General features: G+C 44.4%; 1 protein-coding gene across 5 annotated transcripts in view; it reads left to right on the forward strand.

The window, feature by feature from the left end:
* Nucleotides 1–16,958, forward strand: part of SAP30BP (SAP30 binding protein) — a 54,817-nt gene extending 37,859 nt beyond the window's left edge. For 2 of the 5 annotated variants that reach the window (XM_006018273.3, XM_014517246.2), the window contains 7 exons: nt 6,700–6,788; nt 11,437–11,528; nt 12,038–12,098; nt 12,845–12,896; nt 13,279–13,337; nt 14,584–14,668; nt 15,377–15,558. In XM_006018273.3, the coding sequence (XP_006018335.1) occupies nt 6,700–6,788; nt 11,437–11,528; nt 12,038–12,098; nt 12,845–12,896; nt 13,279–13,337; nt 14,584–14,668; nt 15,377–15,558 (620 nt within the window). Of the gene's footprint in view, nt 1–6,699; nt 6,789–11,436; nt 11,529–12,037; nt 12,099–12,844; nt 12,897–13,278; nt 13,338–14,583; nt 14,675–14,782; nt 14,792–15,376 lie in introns of all 5 variants that reach the window. The other 3 variants (XM_006018274.3, XM_006018271.3, XM_006018272.3) reach the window with 3 other exon arrangements.
* Nucleotides 16,959–17,296: the final 338 nt, after the last annotated feature.

Genomic DNA, 17,296 nt, shown 5'->3' on the forward strand with positions numbered 1-17,296 from the left:
AGGTGATCCTTTACTAGATCAACACCGATGCTGGGTATAAATACTCCCTCACCCTGGCTGTCCCACGTTTTGCTAGGCAGGGTGGTCCCATTGGACTGGTGAAAGACTGACGCAAAGTACCTGTTAAGCAGGTTGGCCTTTTCCTGGGTGTCGGTTACAAGCTGTCACGTTTGGTTCGGCAGGGGGCTAATGTAACCCTTTCTTCTTTTCCGACTCCCTACATACCTGAAAAAGGACTTTTTGTTATCCTTGATATGTGAAGCCAAATGGAGCTTGGTTGCAGCCTTGGCTTTCCTGATCTGCTCCCTGCAGGTACGCTGAGTACTCCTCCTTGGTGGCAATTCCAGCCTTCCATCCTTCATAAGTCTCTCTTTTGAGGCAGAGGAGGTCCTCAAGTTCCCTAAGGGGGTTGCTGTGTCCTTTTGCTACCCTTCCTCTGAGATGGGATGGCCATCCCTTGTACTGTCAGGCTCCCTTGAGGAGCAACCACTCTTCTTGGACTCCTCTTCCTGTCGAGTCATGGTCCCTTAGGACCTCGACAACAAACCTCTTGAGCTTGTCAAAGTCAACTTTCCTGAAGTCGAGGACTTCTTTATTGCTGACTGACTTGCCAGCTTTGTGATGGATAATAAAGGTGATCAGCTCGTGGTCACTATCACCCAGCTTTCCATTGATTCTTAGGTTGCTGACTAGGTCATCCCCTTTGGCCAGTACCAGGTCCAGCAGCGCTTTACCTCTTGTCAGCCCATAGACTTCTTGAGTCAGGTATAGCTTGTCCACACGCATGAGGAAGCTTTGCGACCAATTGGATTTGGCCGAGTGCTCTTCCCATGAGATGTCCAGGTAGTTAAAGTCTCCCATGGCAACCATGGACCGAGAGCATGCAGCCTCAGCCAGTTCCCTGGTGAATTCCTGGTCCAGCTCTTGTTTCTGGTTAGGAGGTCTATAGTAGACTCTTACCATGATATCCCCTGTGCCACGTTCCCCACGTATTTTAACTCAGAGAGACTCCAGTTGTCCTTCCTGGGTGCCAATGTCAATTTGCAGGGACGTGTAGGTGTCCTTGACATAGACAGCTACCCCCCCCACCCCCCACCCCTTTTATCTGTACAATCTCGCCTGTACAGGGGATAGCCATCTATACCTGTGGCCCAGCCATAGGTGGCGGCACAGTCGGTTAGGTGGAGTCCCACCAGGTCTCCGTTATCCCTATGAGGTCATAGTCATTCTTGTTTAGCAGGAAGACAAGCTCCTCCTGTTTATTCCCCAAGCTCCTGGCATTGGTGTACAGGCAGGTAAGTGTCCCATTGGGTGCCCCTGCCTTCCCTACAGATCAGTCTGGGGCTAGGGTAGGGGTGGGTTCCCTTAAGTGCCTTAGCCTGCTGGATTTACAAAGGTTGCCCAGTGGGCTTGCAGTGACGGTAATCTTTCCCCTCCTCCGGTGGACTTAGTTAAAACCCAGTGGAGCAGGTCAGCCCGTCTGGCTGAGAAGAGCCTCCTCCCCAACAGAGTGAGGTGGAGGCCGTCTCTCCCCATCAAACCACTGCCTCTCTCACCAAAGAGCTGACTGTGATCGTGGAAGCCAAAGCCTTCATAATAACACCAGCACCACAGTCTTTGGTTGACTACCTCGACCTGTTTCTCCCTCCTCAGCCCATGACCCACAACCGGGAGGAGTGAGGAAAAGACCACCTGCGTCCCTAAGCCCTGCTCCCAGAGCCCTGTAGTCTCTCATGACCTGGCTGGGATTGCTCCGAGCTGTGTCGTTCGTGCCCACGTGGACAAAGGAGCATAGGGTAGTGGTCGGAGGGCTGGATAATTTTTGGGATCCTCTGTGCTATGTCCCGGATGCAGACCCCCGGGAAGTAGCAGACCTCCCGGGCTAGGGGGTCGGAGCAGCAGATTGCCCCCTCAGTCCCCCTCAGGAGGCAGTCTGCCACGACGACCACTCTGTGTTTCAACTTAGGGAGAGTAGGGGTGGGTGATCCTCCCATGTCTGCAGGAGCTGGCATCTCTGCCGGCTCTACTGGGGCTGCAAAAGGTTCGTACCTCCAGAGGGGAGGGGACCTTGGTGTAGCAGGCCTTGGGGCCCTTGACCACCTTGGTCCAACCCTCTGGCTGGACAGTATGGGAGATCCCTGAGTCTTCCCTTGTCCTGGAAGGTGACCTTGATCTACCCTCTGCCTCCAAGGGGTGAAGGGCCTGGCGGTAGGAGTCTGTCTCCTGCTTGCCATCCCTAATGGCGCACGGTCTCTGGACTGTGGCCTGGAGCTCCTCTATCTGGCACCCCAGAGACTCCAAAGTGGAGCAAACCTCGCAATACTCCTGATCCCAGGAGCCTGGAAATGTGCCAGGCAGCCCCTGCAGCCGAGAGCCAGAGGCTCCGTTTGCGTGGAGCCTGGAACCAGGGGCTCCATCTGGGTGGAGGTCCCTGAGGTGCCGGGGGGGGCACAGACTCCAAGGGGACCCTCGGGTGCAGCATGCGCCCATCCACATTGTGCCACTGGTAGGTCAGCTGCTGACAGCTACTGACGGGACTAGCTTCCCTAGGGCTCACTGGCAGGGCCTCAGGCCCTCCTGCTCACCCTCCTACATGAACGCCCACGCTAACTCATGCACTGGGCCCAGCAGCACGCCTGTTTGCGTGCCTGTTCGCAAGACTCTGGTTGCATGGCTCCCTAGGGGGTGGGATGGGGGTGAGACCCTCCCCGGCTCCACTCAGCTTCCCTGCAGCTGGGCTATGTCCCTCCCACGACGGGCCCCGCTTACCTCCGGCTGTGCTGGGGGTCAGCGGGGTGCTGCTCGGCTGCTGGGGGTCGCTGGGGGCTTAAGGGTGCAGGGGCATGACAGGTTTGCACCCATGCATCTCTCACAGCTCCCAGAGCTTCTTTCCTTTCCTCCCTCTTTTTGTGCTGTGCATCTTTGTTGCCTGCAGAAAAACCCTAAAAACAAACAACCCCCCACCCCCACCCCACCCCCCGCCGGGTCCATCTGGATAACTGCAGACCAAATAACATAATCTTTGATTAGATGTGCTCTTTAATCAGGAACTCTGGGAAATGACTATTCCTATTGAGTTCTGATGTCTGAACCTTTCCTGAACCATCGTGTTTACAAGATCCCTTTCACCTTCCTCCTTGGAGAGCAAAAATAATTCCATTTAAAATCATTTTTACCTTTACTTGGGTGCAGGTTTCCCTCATTTTATGCTGTGCATGCATTCCTGGAAAATGGCGCATAACTCAAATTCGCATAAAGGGACCCCACTTTACAATGTAACAAATAGGGATGCATTCCAAGACCTGTACTGTACTGACCCCCAAACCCATTTCTACCACTTTTACAAGACAATTTTGGTACTCACCAACAGGAGACAGTACACACAAGCACAGGGTGGTGGTGAATGTCACCATAATGGGGATGGCAATTACAGAAGCATATGTCGCAGACAACGAGCGAGGAGCACAGATCCATACAGGAGACTGTATTTTGGTGCATGTCACTCCCATGATGCACTGCACAAAGCAGCTGACTGCAGGCTTCCACCACACCGATTGCATAAGAGTGAATTTATCTTGCATATAACAAATTTTTGGTATAAAAAGGGTCATCACATAAGAGCGAATTTGCACATACAGAAAGGGAAACCTGTACATTGCAATGACTACCCCAAAAGCAGTAGGTATCCATGAAAGCTACCTGACCTGTAGCCTCATGAACTGAATTTTAAACTGCTTAAGTGAATCTGTCAAGGAACATCCACAGACTTGGCAACGTTGGCCAGCAGTCCGTTCTCAGAAAGGAGATGTACTTTTATTTGCTGATCTAGTGATATCTGTGGGACAGGCTTCAAAGCCCGGTTCAATAACCAGCTTGAATGATTCTAGTCTTAAGAGCCAGTCCTCATAAATTTTTCTCATCCAAATCAGATCCATAGCTGCCAGGTACAGCTATTTACTTACTACTAGCCAGATCTTGGGTGTGCCTGAAATGATTCATCATATCAATATCCAACTTCCTGTGCTCTCCACATGGAAGTCCTTTGGGCCGGGAGCCAGAAGATTGCAACCCCTGACTGGGCATGCAAAATAGTGTCACTTTCCTCTGATCTGCATAAAAGTAAAGCTTTTGATCTTTGCAGGGATATCAGGATGCACAAAGCATTTGGATGCTTCCTGTGAGGACTCACCATGGTATCAGCTACCAAGGCACATTCACATCTGCAGGCATAGAAAGTGATGAAGAAAACAGAGCCCTTAGATTTCGTTTCTAAAGGTCTCTGCATTGTTTCATTGTTTAAAACATGCATTTAAAAGGCCCAAACAAACAAGACCTTAAATCAGGTTTTGTGGCTAATTTTTTTTTTCATGCAAGAGTTCTGAAATTTGAAGATAATCCTGGTTTGGGCTGGGAAAGAGATGGGAAGAAGGTAGTGCCTCAAAGGCACTTCCTTGGATTCTGTGAACTGACCTGGAGAACACTTGTTTCCCTGCACATCCAGCTCACTGGAAGGATTTATAGTTTGCAGTCAGTGGTCTTCATTGCTGCTTGTAAGCAAGTTGTTCCACGACCTTCCATGTATCTGTGGTTATTCTGGAATTGCTAATATACCTGCAGACACCTGGGTGTTTTTGCTGTTTGTTTGTTTTTTCAAGTTAAACCTCCTATTTCCTTGAAGTAATTGCTCATCACTCGTTCACAGTGGATCTGAATTACTTTGGGTCCAAATATCCCCTTTCTTAGCATAAGCCCAGCATGTTTCCTCCCTTGATTTGTACCTTCCAAGCCTTCTTTATTTCAGAGATTTTTACCCTAGCTACTCACCTGAGTTCCTGAAACGTCTCCGGTTAGACTTGGAGGTCTAACCAGAACCTTTAGTCATCTGCAGAGGAGTAAAAGCCAGAGATTTCAGAAGGACTGTGTCTGGATTTAGTTTGGATCCTTTGCCTTTTAAGCCAGGGTTTACCTGGGTAACTTCCTTGTTCTTGTAATCATTCTGCCAGTAAATGTGAATGTTTTCTTTGAAGCCGTTCATCTGTTTCACCACTTCCAGAACCTCATCTCCTTCTTATCACTCAGTGTTTTTATGCACTCTTATTTTTCTGCATTTCTGAAATTCTAATTAAGTTAAAGACCTCCCCATCCCACCAGCAGCTGTCTGCTATAACAAATGTTGGCCTTGTTGTCAAGAAGCCCTGGAGTATGACTGCCTTTCTGTACGCACTCTGGCAACTTTTCCCTTCTCCACAGAGGCGCACTTTTAGCAAATGCCAAAGGACACTTTTTTTTGTTTGTGACCAGGAACTGCCGAAGAATTTAACTCTCCATAACTTCCTGATCAAACAGAATAAGTGGTCGCCTGCCAGTTCCACATCCCCAAGGGCTATTGTCCTTGTTGCTTTACGCTCTTGTAAAAAGAACAAGGAACTAGAGCAACATTGAACAAGTGTAGTGTTGATTATCTGCAGCCTTAGAGATGTGATAGCCTACTATCTTGCTTTCTAATACAAGCTGTATAAACTTGGATGGCAAATGTCTGCCTTTGGGGGGCCCTTCTAGGCTTCAGTCAAAGGGGTTTTAGCTGGGATATTTTGGAGCTGCAGCTCAGTTGGCTTCTACTTGGGAATACATAGCTGTGGAATTGTGAATGCTTCAAGGGTGAGACGGTGCTGGTGGTAGGTGTTTTATTAGTGAGTCCCTGAATCTTCCACAAGAAGCAGATTTCAGATTTAAGCATGAACTTGACTTTTGTCGAAACACATAATGTGACACCCCTTTGCCCATGCTTTCCCACCCAATTTAAATCCTTGCTTCTTAGCTGTGTGGTAAAGGTACAAGCAGGAGAGAACTGTCTTTTTTCATGGTGGTATTTTGAACTTAGTGACTTGAGTAGACTGTAGCATCCAGATACCACAGTGATGCACACCAACAGCAAAACCTGGCTGAAGAGCCCTGTCAACCTGTATTGCTCTGTCCTCAGCCCCACAGGACAAACCATTCCTTCTAGTGACAGATCCACCGTATAAGTAAAGATCAGAGCATCTGTTAAGAAAACATTAACTTTGGGGGAGGAAATGCCATTTCCAGTGACTATCTGTGGCAGCTTTGGAGGGGAACGGATCTTGTTCAATGCAGTGCACGTGCTTCTGTGCAAGCAGGCTGTCCTGAAAGCCCCGTCCCAATTTGATCATTTCCAAACTCTGGGCAGTTTTCAGAGTTAAGGTGCACAGGGCTGAAGTAACATAACACCCCTTGTGCAGTGTCTGCTCCTGTGCAGGCAGGGCCATTTGTGCTTTCTTTGATAATCAAAGGTAAACTGCAAGTTCTGTGTGTAGAGTGGAGAGTAGGTAAAGTTGGAAAAATCCAGGCTTTGCAAAATGCTGTTCTAAGTACTGGTGAAGGAGAAGGGTTAAATATTGACTATCAGCCACAGCATAAGGTGCTTGCAAGTGCTGCAGATTTCCCACAGCTCTGCTGATGCTCTCCAGCCTCATTCAGAAAAGCCCCTCAAGTTCTGAGCCTTTGGCACAGGCCTGCCAAATCATCTCAAGTACCTCATCTCCCTGTTTAAGCCTCTCCTGCAGCCTCAAAATGGCATTACAGCTGCAGTGAAAAAGTAACATGAGTTTTCAAAGTTTGTGTTAGTTTAAAACCACTTACAGAGGGAACAAATCTCATTCCCCATTTGTTTTTTTTCAGCCTCCTTCTCCGAGAGAGTAAGGAACATGTCTCCTGATGAGATAAAAATCCCTCCAGAACCCCCAGGCAGATGTTCCAACCAACTGCAGGTAGGTCTACACTCTTCCAGGTGGTCTGAGGTTCTAAGGGTTTGTGTCGGGAAGATTTTTTTTCAATTCTCCAGGAATCTGCATCTCACCGTTCTTGGATTGTCTGGTCAGTATTGACCTCAGACGAATCAAATCCAGCGTCGAGACTCCTAAGCACTAATTGCCACCTTTTTGCATGAACTCTTTGCTAACACCCCAGCACTGGGCAAAGTGACATTTGGCAAATGAAAAACAGAATTGTGTTATCACCTTGGGTGTTCATAGGGTATTGTGTTGTTTTGGCCAGCTTCCAGAACCACCTGAGGAATAACGAAACTGGGTATGGGAGGAGGCAAGAACTACAGCCTGTTTTTGCTTATTGCAGAATTGGAATTCAGAAGTATCAGGTTTTGCTCTGTATCAAGAAACTGCCGCTTTTTTTATGGGTTCCACCTCGGCGATCTCCCATCAGTATTCACACACAACTTTCTGGCCTGTCTCCTAAAGCTGACATTTCAAATGCTTTAACATTGCATCAGGGTAGCTCCTCTTCTATACGTTTAGGTCAACCAGCAGTTTTGAGAGCCGTGGGTAAGCTCAGCGTAACCAAGCATCAGCCCCTTGCCTGTCTCATTGCTTTATGCACTGAAATGGCCCTCCATGTTCCAGTGTTTACTATGAAGAATGAAAGCTGCTATCTTACTTCAGCAAATTGAGCTCTGTAGGACAGCATAAATTCATTGTTTTTCTGTATGAAACTGAGACTCTTTATACAGTTTGAAATGACTGAGGCTGCACTGGCTGGATTCCTTCTCCACCTACATATTTCTCTGGGTGATAAACATTCAGGGGAATTAGTGATGCAAGCATAGAAAGATACAGATGAATGCTGAGGATGTTAAATACCAGCCTAGCTCTAGTGATCCAGATACTATTTTTTCCCATCAGGGTTTAAAATCCTGTCCAGGTCCAATCCCTGGCATTAGCATGTCAGAGGCCTGCCTTTTAATACTAGGAATCCTTTGAATAGGGATGGCAGAGTTTCTTAGTGGCGGCAGGAACTAGTCATCTTTGAGTCCTACAGAAGGCTGTGATTTGCAGCATTAGCCGAGTCGCGGGTCTTTCTCAGTGCGGTAGAAGCATCAGGGCAGCAGAACTGCTTGCAGTCTCCCCCAGTGTATGTTCTAGTTCAGCGGTTCCCAAACTGATAGATTGCACACCACCAATTAAAAACGATACAACCTTAAATTTTTCAGTTCACCCTTAAGTACCACCAGCACATTTTTGTCATATAAAATACTTATAATAAAACTGTTAACACATACCACTGGCAGGTTATCTGCGTACCACTGGTGGTACACGTACCACAGATTGGGAACCGCTGTTCTAGATAAAGGAATTGGTTTGCTGGGGGCTAGCTAAATGTCATATAGGATGTCATAAGTGGCTGTCCGTCCATTTTGAACCAAGCTGAAACAGTGCTTCCTTTCTGAGGCAGATGCGGGGCTGAATTTAGTAGGCATTTGGGGGAATGCATACAATTGTCTGGCTGTTCCCAGTGTGGTGAATAGTGACTTGGTGCATTTGGAACTAGTACAACTTTTTCTTTAAGCAATAGACAGAAGGGCTGTCTGCTCCAGAGCAGAAAGGGATGATTCAGGTTATTTTTTGGTGATAGTTCATGGCTTGGATGTGCTTCTAGGAGATCTCTGTAGCAGCCCCTCTACACTTGTATTTCCAAATCCCAGGACTTGATAGAGAAGTGTCCCTATTATCACTTCAGAGATCCCCATTTTTGTATACTACAGATTGGTGGAAATTAAATGAAGAAAGCAGAGAGCTACTCTTTCCTGCCATTCTGTAATATGTTTCTCTTGCAGCTGAGGCTTTTTGCTAGCTCAGGGGTAAAGCAGTGTGGTGGGAAAAAGTCCATAAGATAGTTGCCTAACTTGCAACAGGTAGCAGGTCACTGTGAATCACCGTACAGACTGCACCCTCCGGCTTTTGTGCGCTGTACCTTGACACGCCCTTGAGTTCTGTTTTGTTGAGTGAGACTTTAATGGCCTGAAATCAGTAAATTAGTAAGAGCGCATAGATCTGAGGAATGTAGTAACTGATGCAAAGGTACAGTGATTTAATACAGACACGTTCCCTTTCTCACAGGACAAAGTTTGGAGGAGAATCTTGAACCCTTTAAGTAAAGAGTCCTGACCCTTTTACAAGCAGAACAAACTGCATTCTGCAAGCTGTACAACTAAATACACCGGGTATTTTTCCAGAGCAGAGATGAAGTGGAAGATAATATTTTGGAGACTCAGAAATAAACTGCCTTGGGGCTTTTATTGTATTGGTGCTGCCTGCCTTGTTGAAGTAGTTCCCCTGACATGCTGTATCTTGTAACGCTCTGTGCAAAGTGGAGTTTCTTTCCTACTTAAAAAGTGGCTCTTTAGTTCCTCGCTTTTTGGAAGTTCCAAGCTCTAAATGTGAAATGCTTTCCATTATCAAAGGTCTTTCAGTGCTTCTGACTTAAGGGTCTGCATTTTCAGTGCCTGCTGAAATTGTAACTTCCAAAACAGCAGGGTTTCCATCAGATGTGTAAATGGAGTGTTGCTCTTTATGAACTTTATGGATGTATTTTGGAAGGCCTTAGACCAGCTCAGCTTAAAGGATCCGCTTTTATTGAGTAAATGAGAGTGTCCAAGCTGATGTTACTAGAATATGGTTGATTTTTGCATGCAAGGGTTTTCATGTACAGCAGCAAACTTGTACCCCACTCATGAAGTTGTGCTGCACAAGTTTTCCCTGTTTTATGTACAGGAGGGATACTGGGAAGCTAAAGGTCCTTGAGAAAGTCAGTTGTAAGGAATATAATCTTGCTGCCCTGCGTCAATCTTGGGTTTCAGCCAAAAATTGGAATCTTTCTGTTGTAAGGGCTTCTGGGTGTTGCTTCCTGTAACAGCCACATATGTAGCTTCTCAAACTGCTTGTGTCCCAAATAAGTTCACTTTAGAAGCAAGATTCAAATACCAATTGCTGTTTAAAACTTAACAAAACTATCTTTCCCAGTTTGTACAGGGTCGTAAGCACTTCTTCTTTCTATCTAGGTAGCTCCCTGCTTCCTCCCTTAATATTGCTACCACGATGAACAATATTCAGCATTTCCAGCCTGCATCTCTTTCAGTTGTCTTTCCCAAAGGATTTTTGTTTTATTGGAGTATTCACAGTACTGTGCAGCTGCAGGATTCCAACAAAGTAGTTGCTTTCACCTAATCAGCTCTACCTGTGGCCAAAGACTTGTTTGCAAGTGTGTAGTTATCAAGAGCGTTTGGCTGGCAGTGGGCAGCACTGACAGTGTCTGCAGATAACACTGTTTGAATAGGACGACTTCATCAGATTTTCAGCAGAAATCGGCTCTCCCTGCCTTGCGTTTCACAAGCCTGGCAGCGAGCCGCGTCTCTGTGTAGCCCAGCAACAGTTTTGCCTAGTTGCATGTCTGAGACCCGAATGGATAAGAGTTGGCTATGCTGTTTAGTACAAATGCTGTATGCTGAGCCAGCGCTGTTGATATCAACCTACATCTTGGTGCCCCCTAGCTTTAACTCCTCCCAGTACCTGCATGACTTATGTTTCAGGGGCTTTCAGGCAGAGCATTGGTGGCTGCTTTGATTACCAAATCAGTCCCCTAGGATTTCACCAGATCTCTCAGTATCCTAGTAAGGTAAATTTTGTGTGAACTCTGAATCTCATTGAGTTGCTTAGCCCCAGCTTCATAAGTCACTCTAAGTAGCCATGGTTATAAGGAAGGCTACTGAACTCATGCATTCAGGGACTTCTGCCCACTTCCAGTTGTGTGTCTCCACCCTCCAGCCTTTGTTCCTGTGTCACTTTCCTAAGTTGGATAGCAGGACTGGGCATAGTCACACGGGATCATTTCAGTTCTTGTAGGGGATCTGAGGGTGAAAATTGAACTTGTTAAATATATCACTAATCCACACCCACATCAAACCACCTCCTTGCTTTAAAAGCACTTCATCAGGCTAGCATACTTGCCTGATTTTCATTAAAAAAAAAAGTGACTTCTTGTTTCCCTGATGCCTTTTGAGAGAGCTATTTCAGCTGAAACTTCTGAGACTATGGGGGGAGGGGGGAATATTTCACTTTCATTTTCTTTGAATGACACCCATCTTTCTTGAATGATGGGGAAATAGAGCATCTTTTCAAGTTACAGTCTTGGTCTGTTGAGCATATGCTATGTGAGATGAAACCTCTACAGACCTTCCTCTTTCCCATTGTGCGCTTGTCTTCCTTTTTCTCCCATAGTCACTGCTGCAAAGAGATTTAAGTGACCCACTGAAGTAAGAAGGAGACATCACCTCCTTGAATAAACATCATTGCTCATTTAAGAGTTTGACATATGTGGTGATAGTGGGACATATGTGGTGATAGTGGGTTATTTGGGGGGGGTGATCTTTGCAGTGAGATGGTCCCTTCTGTACTAACTTGGTTAAGTTTGAGAACTTCTGAGTCTCTGAACAATTATAGTTCCAAGCCCTGGCTGTTTTGGGGCTTGGTTGGTTTTTCTCTTTACCTGTATGTACGTGTCTTCTCTCCAGCTATCGTGGTACTTTTTGTCTTGCAGTGGCTCTAACTCTTTTGCCCTCTTACCTAGGACAAAATTCAGAAGCTGTATGAAAGAAAGATGAAAGAGGGCATGGACATGAACTACATCATTCAGAGGAAGAAGGAGTTTCGCAACCCCAGGTGAGCTATCCCTTGAGGCTATAGCACCATGTGAGAACATATCCCAAGACACGTCCTCCCTGATGTTTAAATCATATTCGAAATCGAATTTTAAGCAGCAACGGTCTCTTGCTCGTGAAGCGGGTGAAAACTTAAAAAAATATTTTTTAGAAACAAGGTTCATGTTACTTCAGAGACTTGTATAGATGAGAGTGAGCTAACCTTTAGTCTCAGATTTTAAAAGCAATAAGCATGGAGCTGTGGCTATGAGAGTTCTGTGGAAGATATGTTTTGGGCTGGGAGGTGGGAGATGAGCCATCCCTGGGAGAGATGGGGGAGGACCGTGGCTTGCAATTTGTTGTGCCAGTTATACTGGAGGTTAAGGGTTCTCAAAGTGTGACTTTCAGGCTGTGATTCTGTGGCTGCCCCCATATATAGAAATGTCTGTTTCTTTACCAGCAAATCCAAAATGCTCACATTTGAGAAGAGGACCAAGGAAAGCAAAACTAACTGCAGTTTTTCCATTTCAGCATCTATGAAAAGTTGATCCAGTTTTGTTCAATTGATGAACTGGGGACAAACTATCCAAAAGTAAGTTGAGTGAAAGATTTAATGGGAGAATCAGGATGGGTCTGTGAATCTTTTGTCTCCTGTCTTGGGCAGATTTCTTCCTGCATCAGGACTACTTGTGAAAAGAGTTGATTAAGATAGTTGAGTTAAAGTACAACATGCTTTGTGCAGTACTGAGCCCTCGTAGCTGAAGTCTTGCTATATGAACTTCGAATTTCACAGTTGGAGCAACTAATCATAGGGTTTGCAACGGTGGAGCTAAAACTTCATTTCCTGGGCATGCTCTGGGCCCTGTCATAAAGCTCAAGTTTGGGTAGCTAATGTCACCTTGGGGGAAGAAACAGTCTGTCTGACATGGAATTGGCATAGCCAGGACAAATAAAGCAAATTGCTGAATTGTCAGCTAGAAAATAATAGTTATGTTAATGGTTCCACGGTACAAGTAGAGACTTCTCAAAGAAGCCAAACAGGTGTATGTCTGTCTGGCTCCTTCAACCAGAACATCTTCAGCGGTGTTTATCAATTCATGCTTAAAAAGGGTGTTTCGAAAGAACATGTGGCTTCCATAAGTATCGCTGTCATTTATCCCAACTTTTCTGTGGATCACTGGGATATAAAGGAGAAGCAAGAACAGTGGTAGTGATCTTATCCATAGAGCATCTTTTCATTGAGGTGCATTTGTATAAGATTCACATTAGTCATATTTGAACCATTTATATATTTCCTATTGAGATACCAAAGTAATCCAAAGATTACTTTTCTTTTAGGACATGTTTGACCCTCATGGATGGTCAGAGGATTCCTACTATGAAGCACTAGGTAATTCATCTTTCTGGTCTCCCTATACCACATAATTACTACTGGATCTGATGAACTTTAAACACCTGTTTTTAATCCAGCATCCATTTGAAAGAAGAGAAAGGCGGAACATGCCTGCCATGAGGCATTGCTTTGCTTTTAATTAGACAGATATACGACTTTGATGTTCTGTCAGTTTGGAAAACCCCTCCCTTAAAATTATTGTTTTGATATTCGGAATTGGTGGCAGTAAAAGTTAAAGAAACAGTTACTTGATGGAAAGTAAAACATTTATAGCAATTTTTGCTGGTTTTATATTCCTCATTTCAAAGATAGGGAATATGGTAGAGTTGCAGACTTACAGATTTTGCTGAATCTTTTGACCTCTTTTTTTTTTTTTTAGCCAAAGCCCAGAAGATTGAAATGGACAAATTGGAAAAGGCTAAGAAGGAGCGCACTAAGGTAGCTATTCAGAAACTGGAAATGCAAAGTTTAATCTCTAGCCATAATTTCTTCTTTACTAAATTTCATCCTGTTGCTTTCCTTTTCTTCATGAACCAGGGACTGCTGAATATTTTTAGATGATTGCTTATTCCTCCCCATAATCATGCCTTCACCAAGATGTGCAGATTTAGCTTTTAGCCTTTCCTTATAGGTCAGTTCCTCTGGGCCATTAATTCCCTTGAGTTCCTGCCAGTTTTGTCACTAGTCTTGAATCAGAACACACAAAACTGCCCCTTTTATTCCAAATAGGGGCAAGATACTGGATAAAGAACTATTATATCCATAGTCCTTGACATTTTGCCCCGGTCGCACAACCTAATTTAGATTAATTTTCCTGCTATATCATATTGTGAGTGAGTAACTCGATCCTATTCTCTCTTTCTAATATTGCCACTTTGCTGTTATCACATTCCAAAAATATTGAGACCCATCTCAACTTATCTATATCTGAAAATATCATGACAGGAAATTGAATCACTAAGAACATCCACATGCCCCACGTATTGGAAGATTTTTATTTTCCCAAGAGTAATACACTTGGATTAGTGGCTGGCCTTAAGAAATCCCATCCAAAGGGTTGATGAGATTCTCTCCCCTTCACACTTGTAGAGTGCTTTACAGGCAACTGGTATATCAGATGGCTAACATTGTTAGCCATCTCTCTTTGATTATCTCTTGTTCTGCTTTTTGCACAGAAATAGTCACCTTTGACCATATCCCCATACATAATCACAGGCTATTGTAGTTCTTGTTACTAAGCTGTTTTTGTGATCTAGTCTCTTCCAACCATGCATGTAAGAACATGCATTTTAGAACAGTTCTTATTTTCCTAGTTTTTCTTGAAGAAACATGTAATTGTAAGAACATGTTTACACTGACCAAGACCTGTCCTTGTTCTATCCATTAAGAACAAAAACTTGATTTCTGTGGAGCATACAGAAATGTGATGATTCTCTGCATCTACTCAAAGATCTCAATGTTTCAGGTCATAGTGGTTTTAACTCTTGATATACTTAAGAGAGCTTGAATTCAGGGCTGTATATTCATCTCCCACATAATATTGTCAACTCAAGTAGTCTAATAAATGTATTCATAACTCACAACCTTCTGGATCTAAAGGAGAGTTTTACAATAAGGTAAGAGGGTACGGATAAATAGAAAGGTAACATCTTATTCTTTCCTTTTATCCCCTCCTCCTTTCTAGATTGAGTTTGTGACTGGCACTAAGAAGGGTACCACAACAAATGCTTCATCTACTACGACCACAACAGCCAGCACTGCTGTTGGAGGTAAAGGCACGTTGTACTTCAAACTTGTATTTTTTTTGTAATTTTGGAATTGCTTGTGCTACATCAACACCCTAAAAGTTCCCTTTCTTCTCCTTGTCTTTTTTTTGTCTGCAGGCAAAAAAGGTTTGTCAGGGGTTGGTAGAAGTGAGGCACTGAGATTAGGGAGAAGCTTGATCAATCATCTGGTATAAAGACCTGGCATTTTCTTGCGTAGAAGATTTGTCAAGGGTTAAAGAAATGTGTTCCTGTATGTGTTTGCTGGGCTCTGTTAGGGCAGGTCTTTCCCGAAAGCCTTGGAAAGATGAGTGGAGGTGGGGAAGAGAAGGTGCAGTTTAAAGCATGTTGCAATCTGGAGAATGACTTAAAATGTGAAGTATGATGAGATCTCCAAGTAAGTAGTTCTTTGCCCCATACCCTGGTATTAGTGCACTGGGGGGATCGTTGTGTTCTGTCAGAAAGCAAACATACTTGGGGCAGCGAGTGAATCTGTCACGTGACTAGAGGTCAGAGGTCAAGTGTAGATTCCTTAATTTTGCTCTCGAGGTTTTAAAGTTCCATTTGGGCTTTTCCTAGTGCATCTGATCTAAAGTGACATTTTGCTCCAAGGAGAAGTGAGGAAATAGGCAGGATGTGGGGAGGAAGGTGCCATTAAAAGATCACTGTGAGTTAACAGTAACACTTATCTTTCTGTTTTAACCAAATGCACAGATGCGCAGAAAAGGAAGAGCAAGTGGGACTCAGCCATACCAGTAACAACAATAGCTCAGCCCACCATCCTCACCACCACCGCAACATTGCCTGCTGTTGTCACAGTAACAACCAGTGCCAGTGGCTCCAAAACCACAGTCATCTCTGCTGTTGGCACCATAGTGAAAAAAGCAAAGCAATGACAAGTGCAATGGACTTTGACCTGGGTTTCCAGGCTGAACTAATTGAAGGCATTGTCCTTGGAAATGAGGGAGGGGATCACTCTTCTTCCCTCAGTACAAAATGACAAGACTCTTTTTTCCCCCAAATGGACCACAACTCCCATTAAGGGAGTGAGCAGGGTTGCGTGCAGCCGTTCTAGCTGCGTGCACGTGGGACTGTGACCTTCATGAAAAGGAGTTTCTCTTTCTCTTTTCAGGAATAACCGGTCAGTGTGCTGCGGGGAAGCAGTGTATGGTGTCAGCTTGGAAACATTAGCTTTATGGCATTAACAATGCTGATATGGCCTGGGGTTCTTCTCCCTATTGGAAGTCTGGTTTAAACCAAGTACAGGGGGGGACGTACCAGTGTTGTTCCCTTGCATCCCAGACAGTCTTTTAAAGATTGCTTCCCTGTGACTCAGCCTCCCCCAACATTTACTCACTCTGCTTCAAAGAAACCAAAGCAGAGGTCTGATCAGTGTTTCTGCGCACAGGCATAGCTGAGATGTGAGTAACAATCTACATGTATAAATGCAGGCTCCTTTTTCCATCAGTGATACTCACATCTGTAATCTTTGTGCATACCCATGTAAGTTTCTAGTTCTGTGATCAAGCGTTAAAATCATTGAAACTTTGTTAAAGTGAAATCTAGTCAGTCTTACTAGTCTCTTGCAGAGATGGAGATTCCTATGCAGAACCTGTACTCTCTAGATGTCTTACCTTGTAGATGTGAACTCAGAATACACCGTTTGGAGAGAGCTGCAGAGAGAAACTGTCCCATCACTGTGGAGTGAGCTTGGATACCAGATTGTCAAAAAGTCAACAAGACATAACAGCTGTGGCATGTCTGTGTCTGTGTGGTAGATGGTGAGACAAACTGTGAAGTGTGCATTGCAGTTATTGCTTGCCCCCACTGTTGCAAAAAGGATGCTGTCAATTGATAATTTTATTGTATAAGCCTTCTTACCCATATTGCTAAAACTTGATTATAAAAATGGAAAACTGAAATCTTGTGGAGTATTCTGTGAGGTTTTTGTATTGCCCTCAGCTTGACCAGTGGAAAACAAATACGTAATTTCATCTTCAATTTTGTGCTATCTTGGTGGCACAGACTGCTGAGGAAGGTTTAATACATTTCTCCATAGGATTTAAGTGAAGTCATGGAAACATCTTTAATCTCAAGCTTCTTCTTTTTTTTTTTAAACTAATTTGGACATAACATTGATTGTCACTTTTTAGGGACTTCTCTGCTTGTATAAATCCTGCTGCAGTTGACAACTGAGATGTCTAGAATTCCATTTCCTTCAAGGTCATTCCAGTCTCTTAAATTTTACCCGCACTTAGGTCTTTCATATAAACCTTATCATTCAGCAATCTTCAAGTGAGAGAGAGTATCACAAAGAAGGTAAATATATAGTAGGGGTGACCTGTGCAGGGTCAGCCAACAAACCAGTAAAATACTGTTTGATGTAGGTGGGAAGAATAATTTAAACTCCGCCAGCTGTTTGGAGAAATACCATTTTTGTGAGGTCAGTAGGTCTAGCTGAACTTTTTTCTTTTTTTTTTTTTATTAACTGCATTAAATCCTGATTTTTTTTTCAGGTTCTATAGATCAGCTTTTTCCAGTTGATCTCTGACCATTCTTATCTCAGTGTAATCTCTCCCATCCATTCCCTCTGGGTTATGGAAAGAAGATTAATATATCAGCAGACGTAAGTTT

This window comes from Alligator sinensis, unplaced genomic scaffold (assembly GCF_000455745.1).
Source record: "Alligator sinensis unplaced genomic scaffold, ASM45574v1 scaffold400_1, whole genome shotgun sequence".
Lineage (NCBI taxonomy): Eukaryota > Metazoa > Chordata > Crocodylia > Alligatoridae > Alligator > Alligator sinensis.